At 39.7% G+C, this 14,225-nt stretch overlaps 1 protein-coding gene across 2 annotated transcripts in view; it reads right to left on the bottom strand.

Annotated features, from left to right (window-relative positions):
• The window catches only part of LOC110921619 (3-oxoacyl-[acyl-carrier-protein] synthase III, chloroplastic), a 15,434-nt gene extending 6,702 nt beyond the window's left edge, over positions 1 to 8,732 (bottom strand). For both annotated transcript variants that reach the window (XM_022165968.2, XM_035987094.1), the window contains exons 1-2: positions 8,097 to 8,732; positions 7,399 to 7,547 (exon numbers count right to left, since the gene is read on the bottom strand). In XM_022165968.2, the coding sequence (XP_022021660.1) occupies positions 7,399 to 7,547; positions 8,097 to 8,239 (292 nt within the window). In that variant the 5' untranslated portion in view covers positions 8,240 to 8,732. The remainder of the gene's footprint in view (positions 1 to 7,398; positions 7,548 to 8,096) is intronic.
• Positions 8,733 to 14,225: the final 5,493 nt, after the last annotated feature.

The raw sequence follows: 14,225 nt of genomic DNA, 5'->3' as shown, positions 1-14,225 counted from the left end.
GTTTTTTGATCTACATTCCATTGTGTTTTACGTCATGTCCATGTGTAAAGAAAAAAAATGCCCGATTTTATGAAAAAAATAACAATATGGTACTCATATTAAAGAAAAAAAGACGCTCGATTTATGATATATATTTTTTTTGAAAAAATTATAAAAAGTTACAGACGTTTAAAAATTGGAAGGAAAATAGAAAGTGACTTGCATGTGTATATTTTTTTTCCTCTTGTGAGCAAAATTACCCTTTCCACTTGATTCTTTCAAGGACATTTGTCACTCTTTAGTGTCTTCTTACACTTCTTATTTTTAAATCATTTGTACTTTAACTCATCTCATATATATATATATATATATATATATATATATATATGGGAAGGATAAAACGAAAGCCCACTTAATTTGAGAAAACTCAAAAAACCTTTGTAAAACCCCATGTAACATTTTTATTTTTTTTCTAAAAAATAGGAAATGTAACGTACATATATTTGAACATTTTTATAAAAAGAAAAACAAAAAAACGCCGAGTAGTTTATTTTTTAAAAATGTAAAAAACTTCATGTTACCTAGTATGTCCAAAAAAAATGTAACACACAAATTTTGAACATTTAGAAAAAAAACTAGAAGGCGCTTTTTACATTTATATATACATGCAAGTATTATTGTTAGTTTTAATAGTTGTTTTATCTTTTAATTTTGTGTTTTTTATGGTCCAATTTTTATTCTAATTTATTTTATTGAATACATTTTTATTTGTTTATTATCCAAAATATTAAAAATAATATATTGTGAAAGTGATAAATTAGATTTAAATAAAAGAAAAAAATAGGTGATAAGGTTGACGTTGATGTAGAGGCGTGAATTGTTTTAGCGTTTGAGGAAAATGATAGTTTTTAATGTATAAATCTGAAATAATGTGACATGTTGAAGTGGCGAATCTATAAGCAAACCGATATCTAATGTTATAAATGCTCATACAACTAACATAAATATCATGATTTAGTGAACTATAAATGAATGATTAGAGTAAGACTTTAAATTATTGTTTTTTTCTCTCTTTTGTCTCTCTCCCCTCTCTCGTCCGCCGGCGGCTCGACGATCAGAGTAAGACCGGATTTCGCGTGTGGGGTCGTCGGTGTTTCGGCTTGACCCGTCATTCTAAGTCCCTTGCTGCTGTTTCCATTCGCTTCCGGGGTCGGGTTGTCTTTTGGTCTTCTTGGTCCTTTTTCTCGGTACCGTTCGGCTGTCCTTCTCCGGTTGGCTTAGCGGGTCTGATATCGTTCGCGACTATCTTGTATAGGTTCAGCTAGACTGATTCGAATCCCGTTAACACTCCCTCGAGTTGTGTTCTGGCCGGGGTGCCTGTCCATTCCCCTGCTTGCGGTGTGTTCTTATGGCTGATAGGGGTAATCTGTTCGGTAGCAAGGTCAAGTTGTTTGTCACGAACCTCCCCGAGGGCTGCACTCCTTGGGAACTCAGGAGGTGCCTGGAAAGCTTTGGGGCGAGTTCTGGCACGTACGTCGCAAGAAAGAGAGATAAGCAAGGATGTAGGTTCGGGTTTGTTTCGTTTTCTGGAGTCAGGGACAGTCAGGAGTTGTTGAGGAACCTTGGAGGGGTCAGGATGGGAGATTTCAAGCTTAAGATTAATGTGGCTAGGTTTACCGTGGAGAACTCGGGGGCAGCCGTTGAGAAAGAAGGTTCGGTTCAAAACCTTAAGCCAGCTGGTCAGAATTGTGTTGGGGGCAATTTCAAAGTCAGAGATGTTAGGAGTTATAAGGATGTGGTGGGGACGTCCATCAATGGAAGTGGTTCTAATGGGGCTCATGTGGCTGAAAAGAAGGTTGTTGTGGTTCCCGACAGGGTGGGGGCGTTTAGGGAGCTTCATGGGTTGGCGGTGGTAGGAAGAACTGCAAATTTGGAAACTCTGGTTGACATTGATAGGCTCCTCAGCATCGCCAAGATTTTAGTAGCTAATGTGCAATACCTTGCGGCCTGTCGCTACTCGTCTCGTTTCATGATGAGGAATCGGTTAATCGGTTTTTGGAGCTCAAGAACATCTGGGAACCGTGGTTCACTAAACTCGACCCGTGGAAGGGTCAAACTCTCGCCTTAGATAGGGTTGCATGGCTAAAGTTGGGCAGGATTCCTCTGCATTTGTTTGAGTCTGATGTTATGGGTCAGGTTGGTGAATTGTTCGGCAAGGTTCTCCACGTGCCGAAGTCGTTCGAGGAAGACCAGGATTTGTCGATGGCAAGGGTAGGGGTCCTTGTCGGACATTCGAGTAAGATTAAGGACGAGGTCATCTTGAAATGGAAGAATAGATCGTTCAGAATCTGGGTAAAGGAGGATCACGAGGTCTGGGTGCCAGATTGTCTTAGGCGTCTCTCCGATTCTGTGTCGGAAGGTAATCCGTCATCGGATTTTTCACTGGTTGATGATATGCAGCTTTCCGGCGATGGAGAGTTTGTGGAAAATCAAGCGTCGGAAGGTACTGGGGTAGCTGAGAAGTCGCCAGGGGGTGAGGTTCCCAGTTCCCATGCAGACACTTCCAAGGTGCATGGGGAAAAAGGTTGCAACGCAACGAATACTAATGAGGAAAGAGAATTCATGCCTTTTGTTATTCAAGGTTGTCAGCTGAAGTCGGTTGGGGTGGGGCCCGAGGTTGCAGGGGTTTTTAAAAGTGGGTCAGGAGAGAAAGTGGGCCGGCCCAGGAGAAGATATGCTTTGGGTCAAAGGTCTTCGAAATCCCAAGCCCACCTTTTGGTTAATAATTCGTCGGTGGCTGTGCGGCCCAAAAAAAGGTCAAGGGGCCTGGTAGAGGATGACGTCCCAGGGTTTGGATTTGTGGGGTTTACGTCTAGGCTCGGCACTCCTCTGGATCTTAACTCTCTTGCTCCTTCCTCCGAGTCTTCGGCGGATGATTCGCAGCATCTGGGGAGCTCTATCAAGGATCAGAACGATGGGAATCAGAATCAAGGTAATGATGTGGAGAAAGAAATTGAAGCCACCATTAATATCGGTGCTCAGGTGGGAGTCGAGTTTGGGCAGAAGGTAAAGCAGGCCAGTAAAATCATTGGATCTTCAGGTATTAATGTGGTGAAATCATGAACTTTCTTTCGTTTAATGTTCGTGGGATCGGGGGTATGGAAAAACAAAGGTGGGTTAAGAACTTGAAATCTAAGCACGGGATCTCTTTTATGGCTTTTCAAGAGACGAAAACTTCCTCTGTGAGTGCGGAAGTGGTTGCGGGGTTCTGGGGCAACAGTAATTTTAGCTATGAGAGTGTCGACTCTGTTGGTTTATCTGGGGGTCTTTTATGCATACGGGATCTGTCAGTGTTTCATTTGACTAACGTGGTTAAAAATATGAACTATCTCCAGATTACAGGTCCGTTGACAGGGAGTGGTTTGGCATTGAGCTTTATTAATGTGTACGCCCCTCAGAGTGTAATGGCGAAAAAAATGTTGTGGGATGATCTCTCTCAGGTGATTTCGGCTTGGGATGGTTTATGTGTAGTGACGGGTGATTTTAATGCGGTTAGGTATCGGGAGGAGGAGAGGAAGAATTGTACGTTTAAAATATCATGTGCTTCTACTTTTTAATAGTTTCATTTTCGATGCGGGGCTCATCGAGTACAATTTGAGAGGAAGAAAATTTACGTTTTCATCGTCGGACGGAAGGAAGCAAAGCAAATTGGACAGATTTCTTGTTAATTCGGGTTTCTTCAACTCTTGGCCGGATGCGAGTGTTGAAGTGGTGTCGTCCTTTCTATCTGATCACTGTCCGATAATTTTGAAGACTGAATTAACTAATTTTGGGCCTAAGCCGTTCCAGCTCTTTGATTCTTGGTATGATAAGCTGGGCTTTAGTGATGTGGTGGCTTCGGCTTTGACGAAGGATCCAGGGGTTCATGGCCCCTCGGATATTCGTCTCATGAGAAAATTGGGCATCCTCAGAGCGGATGTTAAGATTTGGAGGGACGAGATGCTGAAAAAAAACTCGGAGAATGTGTCTGCTGCCTTGTCAGACCTCGAGGATATTCAGGAGATTTTGATGGGAATGAATCTTACCGAAGAGGAGGAGTGGATCCTTATAGAAAGTAAGAAAGTCTTAAAGGAGGAAGAAGAGCGGAAAAGCAGTGACTTAAGACAAAGTTCGAGAATAAAATGGGCAAAGGACGGAGATGAGATCTCCAAATTTTTTCATGCCATGGTTAACTGCAGGAAGGCTTCTAATTCGATTCTTGGGTTAGAGGTCAATGGTTCTTGGGTGTTGAAACCTTCGCTAATCAAAAAGGAGGTTTATAGGTTTTTTAAATCAAAGTTCGTGGAAGATTGGGTTAGTCGTCCTCGTCTTATCTGCGATGATATTAGAAAGATCCCGGACGGGGAGTCGTCGAGGCTGGATGCTCGGTTCAGTAGCGAAGAAATAAAGACTGCAGTGTTTGATTGTGGCGATGACAAGGCTCCGGGCCCGGACGACATAAATTTTCGGTTCATCAAGCGCTTCTGGAACCACTTTGAAGATGATTTGGTTAGTATTATGGCTGATTTTTAGGCTAATGGGGTAATAAATATGGGTGCGGTTCTTCATTTATTGCTTTGATTCCCAAAGTGATTGACCCCATCGGGTTAAAAGACTATCGCCCGATCAGTTTGGTGGGTATTGTTAATAAGGTGATTTCAAAAATCTTAGCGAATAGACTCAAAAGAGTAATGGATTCGATCATAGCGACGTCTCAGTCCACCTTCATTGGTGGTCGCTCCATCCTGGATGGTCCGCTAATCATTAATGAAATCTAGAATTGGTCTAGAAAGGCTAGGAAAAAGGTCTTTTTTCTCAAAATTGACTTTGAGAAAACGTACGATAACATAAACTGGAACTTCGTGTTGGATGTGCTAGACCAGATGGGGTTCTCTAGTAGGTGGTGTTTGTGGATTAAAGGAGTGTTGTCTTCAGCCAGGGCCTCGGTTTTAGTCAATGGATCACCGACTTTTCGAGTTCAAATGTCAAAAAGGTATGCGTCAGGGAGATCCTATTTCTCCGTTCTTATTTGTCATCGTCATGGAAGCTCTTACGTGCATGATTAATAAAGCTGGTAGTTTGGGGATTTTCAAGGGTGTCTCTCTTCCGAACGGGGGTCCGATCGTGACCCATTTATTTTATGCGGATGACGCAATTTTAAGGGGAGAATGTGTATCGAGAACATACAAAATGTGGTTAGAATTCTGAAATGCTTTCATGTGTGCTCAGGTCTCAGGATCAACTTGAGTAAATCGAATTTGGTAGGGGTCGGGGTGCAGCCAGTTGAAGTTGTAGAGATGGCGGATTTTATAGGCTGCAAAGTGGATACGTTTCCGTTCAAATTCCTTGGGCTCTGTGTGGGATCGAATATGAATCGGGCGCCGAATTGGCAACCGGTGGTCGATGTGTTTGAAAAACGGCTTTCCCTTTGGAAGGCGTCGCTCCTTTCGATGGGAGGTAGAGTCGTTCTTATTCGCTCAGTGCTCGAAAGCCTCCCTTGCTATTATTTTTCCTTGTATCGTGCCCCAGTTAAGGTTATTCATGACCTGGAAGCTCTCATTAGAAAATTTCTTTGGGGAGGGACCTCGGAGGTGAAGAAGGTTCATTGGGTGGCTTGGGATAGGGTTGCCTCGCCGGTGAGGATGGGTGGCTTAGGGCTCCAACATCTTAAAGACGTTAACACGACTCTTTTAGCAAAATGGGGGTGGAGGTACAAAAATGAGCAAGGAAGTTTGTGGGTTAAGGTTATTAATGCGCTCCATGACGGTAAGTCGGATTGGGACTTTCTTCCCGTGAAAAAAGCTTATGGTGGGGTGTGGAGTAGTATTGTTTCGGTCATAAATCGCCCGTTGTTTGACAATATTCAGTTGCGGAATTTATGTAAAGGAGTGGTGGGGAGGGGAGATAACATTCTTTTTTGGCTAGATCCTTGGCTTGTTGATGTTCCTTTAAAAGAGAAATTCCCCGCTCTTTTCAAGTTGGAAATCGTGAAAAACTGTAGCGTGTTGGATCGTCTAGGTGGCGAAGGTCTTTGGCTCTGGAGGCATGACCCGGACTCCATCGAGGAGTTGGTTGAATGGTCGTCGTTGAGGTCGTTAGTAGCTTCGGTCAGCCTTTCTTCTGGATCGGACAAGTGGGATTGGTTGGGTAATGGCTCTAATGGGTTCTCGGTTGCGGCTGTTAAACACACTATTGTGTCCAGCCGCGACTTCAGTGACCGGTACGTTATGAAGTGGAGTAAATGGATCCCAAAGAAGTGCAATATATTTGCGTGGCGTGCGGATCTGAATAGAGTTCCAACCGTGGAAGCTCTTGAAAAAAAGAGGCATGATTTTTATTGACGATGGGTGTAAATTCTGCAATGAAGATCTGGACTCGGTGGCTCACATATTCACGACCTGCCCTTTAGCTTTGGGTGTGTGGGAGAAGATTAGTTTTTGGTGCAGAATCCCGAAGTTTTTCATCTTTTCGTTTAGAGATATAGTCGAAATTCACAAGGTTGGAGTTAGAAGGTCGGCAGAGCGGAATGCTATTCATGGTATCGTTCTTACCACGTGTTGGATTCTATGGAAGGCTAGAAACAACTTGAGTTTTAACGACAAAAGAAGTAGCGTTGAAGAAGTGTTTAGTGAAATCATGATAGTTAGTTTCTTTTGGTTCAAGTATAGAGTTAAGAAAGGCAATTTCAATTGGGGGGATTGGTGTAAATTTGTGAATATGTAAGTTTTGTCTTGTTGGTCCGTCCCGGTTTTCGGGTTCGGTGTTTTTAATGATGTTCTCCTTTAAAAAAAAAAAAAAAAAAAAGTGAACTATAAATTATAATCATAGTCGTTACCTAAGGGCCGGGGCCTGTCTACTTATTATTCGTCCAAGGACACCACTCTTTTGAAAGCATTTATTGCAAGTTAGGCTTAAAACATGACTTGTACCCCTTTAATTTATAAACCGGACCCCTTAATTATGACCCAACGTATCAAGTGTTTCCCCACTCTAAAAAAAAATCCAAAATAACACTTTTTTTTATAGTTTTGGGTATTTATTTTCTTCCTAATTTTTGGTTGTCCCCTAAAAAACACTGCCACATTATTTAGTTCTGCGTTTGTCACTGTTACAGTAAAAAACGTCCCCTCCTTCTTTACGGATAAAATTGGTGTTGGCGTGACTGTGAAAATGATGGTGAAGTAGCTTGATCTTGAAGAAGGAGCTTGGTGTCACATGTCACATAACGCCCAAGGGAGGGGCTTGATCTTCAAGTCCTACTACATATGATATAAAGTGGGACACCATACTACTAAACCACTAGGTCATGAGACCCGCAACCTACGTAGATTCTTAGACTGCTTTTTTTTATGAGAAATAGAAACGAAAAAAGAAATTCACCTGTAAGAATGTGCCGATTAAGGATTCCTGTACGACTGGATATCCATTCATCATTGGTATCAACAATCTTTGCAAGATCATCATTAGAAAACTTTTGCTTTGGTACCGCTGATCCACACCCAACCAGTTTGCACCCCTTGCTAACAAGCCTGTTTTCAACAAATAGTGTTCAAACTTAAGAATTTGCTTATAGATTTTAACAAAAGTACTTCGATGGTGTAAATGTTGATGTGCTGTATGTGTTTATGTGATTCTCACAGTTAGGGGTGCTAAACGGGTCGTGTTCGTGGGTTGGCCGGTTCAACCCGACCCGAACCCGAAAATTTTACACGAACCCGAACCCGAAAATATATAATATAAATGTGTTAAACGGGTCAACCCGTCAACCCGATTGGGTTGACCTGAACCCGACCCGTTAACCTAAACGGGTTCGCAGGTTCAACCTGAAACTGACCCGAACCCGTTTAAACTAAACCTAAACCCGCGAATTTCATGTTAGGTTCGTGTCGTGTTTTCCGGTCGTGTCCGAAATTCACACCCCTACTCAGTGTTCTCAACATATTGCTTTTTAAAATGAAGCGCCTCCCTCTATATAGATTCACAATTTGCATGGACACTATCACTCACCTGCAAAACCCCATAAAGGATTCTAAACATACAAATACGTGCGAACAAAAATTAAAGAAAAGGAAGCTAACCTGGGCGCTGCAGATTTTGGAGAAGTGCCTGAGCAGCGGACCCTTTCGGTAGCAAATTTAGGAGAACAAAGCCCAGACGGATTTATACCAGTAGATGATGATAGCTTGAACGTTGGCGTCAGAATCACAGATGCATAAGCCATTTACAGAGAAATAAAGATTGAAATTTTGGTATGATCAGTGAATAGAAGAAAACAAGATGACTGTTAATATTGAAATTTTCAGCAACATTGAGCTATATGCCAGCTCTATGTTCTAGACCGGGCGACCGGTAGAGGAAACGCCTACGCAACTTGACCTAAAAAGGAAAAATACATCCATGTAGTGTTCAAGCCCATAGAACCCCCTTCAACTTTTTTTTTTTAACGGCCAACATAATCAATCCTGAGCATCCTTCGAACACAATCGGAGTACTCCAAGAGTAACCAGAGTCCACCACCAATTCCGAGGAAAACCCGGTAACCCACCGGCCGGTAGACACCACGATAAAATTACCGTTAAAACCCGTTTGGCTCAAGGATCGAACCTAGGTTTCCTTGTGTCTCCAATCATTGTCCACCAGTGCCTCACTCTGTACCAAATGGAAGTTGAACCTACATCTCCCAAAAGAAATGCAAGTCTGCCACTACTTGATCTAAAAATTATTGGCCCCTCTTCAACTATATATATAGGAGAAGGATCCGTTATGAACCACCCTTTATTGCGAGAACCAAGTGTGAACACAACCAAAAAATACTTAAAAAAATCAAAAAACACTTATTTTTTTAATATTTTTTATAAAAAAATCGCAATATTTCGTCACCAAAAAAATCCAAAAAAAAATTCGAGTAACAATTATCCATGCACATGTGCATATGTATCATTTCTTTGACAAATTCCGTAACACATTACTAATATCAGACAATTGCACTATCATTTACAGTAGCATTCATAATACACTACTTTTTACATTAACAATATTAGAAATGCACATGTGTATCTATATGTATGAACTTGTTATAACATTAACAAAACTATAAATGCACATGTGCATCTATACGTATGAACATGTTATAACGTGTTTTATTACACCACTTTGAATACACTTTCCCTTTTATCTATCATACCATCCATAATACACTACCATTACCTCCTACCATCCGTAATACAATACCATTGCCTCCTACCATCCATAATACAATACCATTACCAATATTTCACTTTATTACATGTACCATCAACACCCTTTATACCATCCAAACAACATACTACATCAGAAAGTGACAAATATAATCAAACCATCAACAACTAGATATAACTAACCAAAACACATGTATATGGACCTACTTCATCATTTAAAATCACAAACTTTTTTGTAGCAAAACACGTTATATCATGGTTATACATAATGATGCACATGTGCATTCTTAATATTGGTAATGTAAAAAATAGTGTATTGTTGATGGTAATGTAAATGAAAGTGCATTTTTGTCCAAGAAATGATACATATGCACATGTGCATCCATAACTGTTACTCGAAAAAAAGTTTTTTTTTTGTTAACGAAATATGGTGATTTTTTTAGAAAAATATTTAAAAAAGTTTTTTGTGTGTTTTTTGGATTTTTTTAGGTATTTTTTTGGGTTCACATTGGTTCTTGCAGTTCTCGCAATAAAGGATGGTTCTCAAATGAACCGTACCATATATATATGGTAGGGTTCATGCGAGAACCACCATTATTGCCAGAACCAATGTGGGGGCAATTTTGTGAATACATAAAACCTGTAAATTAGCCGCTTCTCTCCCTGCATCCTATACTACTGGACTTCAAACAAAAAATAAATCACAATCTATCAAGTAATAACGTCCGACAATCCCACAAGCATCATCATTCTGCGATTCATCATAGCGATTCACAAAAAATCAAGTTCGACGCTCCACAATATCAACAGTTCGTCATCAAAATTTGTCGTATGTTCAATATTAGTGCAATAAGAACATAATCATCGATCGCATATTCGTCTTCTATTCGAAATTAGGGCAAAAAGAACATATGTCGTCTAACGGAATCTCGATTCGTTGTTGCACCGTTATGTGAATTTGTAAGTTCATACACTTTGTTTTGTAGTCGTATATGACAATACAACTCTTAATCATCGATTCAGAGATGTTATTATGTGATTATGACACTTAAGTAGTCGTTTCATATCTGTTTCATATCTGCATTATTGAAAATTGTGTTATATATATGATTTTTTAGTGAACAGGGGCGAATGTTGTGATAGAACTATATGTAATGTGGTAGTTATGTGTTTGTGTAGTTTTTCTTGCTGAATAATGTTCTGTGAATAATGCTAGATATGATGGGCAACCCGAAATAATGCTAGTTTTTTTTTTTTACTGAATTAGAACTGTTGATAAGTTATGTCATGTTAATGCACATGTGCATAGCTATAGTTATGCACATGTGCATATTTTGACAGAATATTCTTACACGGAACAGGATAATAAGGTAATGTTGTGATCCATATAGATATGCACATGTACATATTTTCTGACAGAACAGGCTTATACAGAACATGTTGATTAGGTATAATTGTGTGATATATAGTTATGCACATGTGCATAGCTTGACAGAATACGATTACACATAACAGGATAATAAACTAAATTTGTGATCTATATAGTTATGCACATGTGCATAAATTGTTATAATAGGTTAATATGCAAGTGTGCGTAGTTTGCAATAATAGTTTAACAAGGTTGATAGCATATGACTTTGAATAGGAGTCTCACCTATGCATCAATGATTTGTAATCGGTATTTAGTTTTATTTAGGTGTTTTTTTGGTGTGATATACAGTTATGCGAACGTGTATTTCATCTTGGAATATGTTAATAAGGTATAATTGTGTGATATATAGTCATCCACATGTGCATAGATTTGTTGGGATTCAGTGGTGTCAATTTTACTTTTTATCAAAATGGGTTTGACATATTTTATTAACTAAATATATAATTAATAAAACGCAGCGGAATAAATATAATAATCGACACCAAAAGTGAACCAAACAGGATCATGGTTACAAACATGCAAATACGATACACAAATTATTAAGCTACTGATGAGATTAAATATACCTTAGTCGTTAAAGATTAACCGTTTGAGACACCAAGATACAACGAACGAGTGCTAGAACACGAACACGGCTAGCCCTTTATTCGTCCGAATCACAAAGAAGATAGCACAATTTATCAATTGGCTATTTAGTGTCCCTGTGAGTGGGTTGTTCGAAATCACCAAAAGGTGATGATTTCAACCTTTTGTATTTTGACGGCAGAGTGTCTCACCAAAAGGAACATGATTTAGTTAATATATATGCTAATATATATTTAGGTTAACTACAATAACCCTACTAATCATCTCTAATTATCTCTTAGGCCCCGAAGCCCAATATAATAAATTCAAGCCTAGACGAGATATGAAGCCCGAAAAACAAAGTTTAATTAAATAAGTAATTAAACGTTACATTATTTATAACCCGTATAAATAATAAATCCCGTTTCTCGTGGATATATAATTATTCAAGATAATTATATATTTCATTCCGTTAATTGCTCGTAGTAACCAGTTAACCAAGTTAAGTGGATTTAATGTTCGTTGCCCAAGGTGTAATTCGTACGGGTCATAGCTCGGTCAGCAGCGTTGACTTATCGAACCCGTATATATAAATCCAACAATCTCCCACTTGGACGGCCTTCGATAAAATCCTCAACGCATACAGTCAGCGGCACTCTAGCTGCACATGGCTGCCCCCAACAAGGTATGACACTTTAAAGTCATTAACCAAAACACCTTGCCATTAGTAACAACTTACTATTGCAAGATAATAGACTTATGGTAATTGTTGTCATTTATCCTTTCTGTAAAAGACATAAATTAAATCAATGATACATGGATTAAGTTCATTCTCATATGGTGTTCAATTATTACTGTTCTCGATCAAGAGTCAAAGTGGTCCGAACAAACACACAGTAAGTTTGGGTAAGGCCTTACACTTCACCAGTTTGAATCAACGAGGGCGCCACAATGTCTGACTGTTACATATCATGTAAGAGTACAGAATCCCACATCGACTACATACAACTCCCACTAAACTTTAGAACTTTTCCCAATTAAAGCCTTTATGACTGGCAGTTACGCGACAGCGGTTGACAGTAATCAAAGAATAATCCTTCGTAAACGGAAGTTCTAATATGTATCTCAGGTCAAAGGATACTAAATGAGTATATCAATATCAAAGAATCTTATGACTAAGATCCATGAAGATGATTTGATGCGAGTTACATCCAACGTCATTCTTAATGAGGTCTGTGAATTTGGAAGTCAACTCCTTGAGTCCAAAGTCAGAATAGTCTTAATTCAGAATCGTTCCCACGAGTCTGACCGACTACGGATAGTTTAGAATGCAAGATTGACGGATTAAACGTATTAAAATCGAACACAGATATAAGATTCAAAATTGCATTTAACCAGTAAATCAAAAAATTGAATTCAAAAGTACAACTGTTAAAAGTTCGTACATCCAAATACTAAATCAAAACATACAGCTAGCTAACCTAAGCCCGATAGCATCCAAGTGCTGATCATGCTTGTCCTGAGTCATGGGCTTAGTAAACGGGTCCGCTAGGTTTTGATCTATGTCCACTTTGCTTATCACGATGTCTCCACGTTCCACAATTTCCCATATGTAGTGGAACTTTCTTAGAATGTGCTTGGCCCTGTGATGAGACCTGGGCTCTTTGACTTGAGCAATAGCACCTGTGTTATCATAGAATATCTCGATGGGTTTCTTAATGCTTGGAACCACATCGAGGTCGGTTATGAATTTCTTCATCCAAGCAGCCTCCTTTGCAGCATCTGATGCGGCTATATATTCAGATTTGATGGTTGAATCCGCCACCACACTCTGCTTGGAGCTCTTCCATGAGATAGCTCCTCCATTTAGAGTGAATACAAAACCTGATTGAGAGCGAGAGTCATCTCGATCAGTTTGAAAACTGGCATCAGTGTAACATCTTACAGTGAGCTCCTCTTCTACTCCTCCAAATACTAAGAATATATCTTTAGTTCTTCTCAGATACTTCAGAATGTTCTTAACAGCAGTCCAATGGGCAATGCCAGGAGTTTGCTGATAATGACTAGTCATGCTTAAAGCATACGAGACGTCAGGTCTAGTACATAACATAGCATACATGATAGAACCAATCGCCGAAGCATATGGAACTGCTTCCATTCGCTTAATTTCAATGTCCGTTGAAGGAGATTGTGATTTGTTCAACACAGTCCCTTTAGTCATAGGAACACCTCCTTTCTTGGAGTTTTCCATCTTAAAGCGTGTCATCATTTTGTCTGTGTATGTACTTTGACTTAGCCCAAGAAGTCGCTTAGATCTATCCCTATAGATCTTGATTCCTAGAATATAAGCTACTTCTCCAAGATCTTTCCTTGCGAAACAAGTTCCCAAATAGTGTTTAACTTCGTTAAGCATAGGGACGCTGTTTCCAATGATCAGTATATCATCCACATACAGGATGAGGAATGATATAGTGCTCCCACTAGCCTTTCTGTAAACACAAGGCTCATCTTCATTTTTGACAAAACCAAACTCTTTGATCTTTTGGTCAAAACGAAGATTCCAGCTACGAGACAGCTGCTTGAGTCCATAAATGGATATATTCAGCTTGCACACCCTATTAGGATATTTTGGATCAATAAAACCGTCTGGCTGAACCATATAGAAATCTTCAGAGAGATGCCCATTAAGAAAAGCGGTTTTGACATCCATTTGCCATATCTCGTAGTCATAGTACGCGGCTATGGCAAGCAATATCTTGATCGATTTGATCATAGCAACGGGCAAGAAGGTTTCATCATAGTCAATACCCTGAGTTTGAGTGAAACCCTTCGCAACTAGCCGTGCTTTAAAGGTGTGTACATTTCCATGCATATCGGTTTTTCTCTTGAAAACCCATTTGATCCCTATTGCCCAAGATTCCGGGGGTAGCTCAACCAAGTCCCAGACTTGATTATCACGCATAGATTGCATCTCAGCATTCATGGCTTCCAGCCATTTCGCAGATTCAGGATCT

Source organism: Helianthus annuus, chromosome 17, assembly GCF_002127325.2.
Source record: "Helianthus annuus cultivar XRQ/B chromosome 17, HanXRQr2.0-SUNRISE, whole genome shotgun sequence".
NCBI lineage: Eukaryota > Viridiplantae > Streptophyta > Magnoliopsida > Asterales > Asteraceae > Helianthus > Helianthus annuus.
This window is presented reverse-complemented; position numbering and strand designations above follow the sequence as displayed.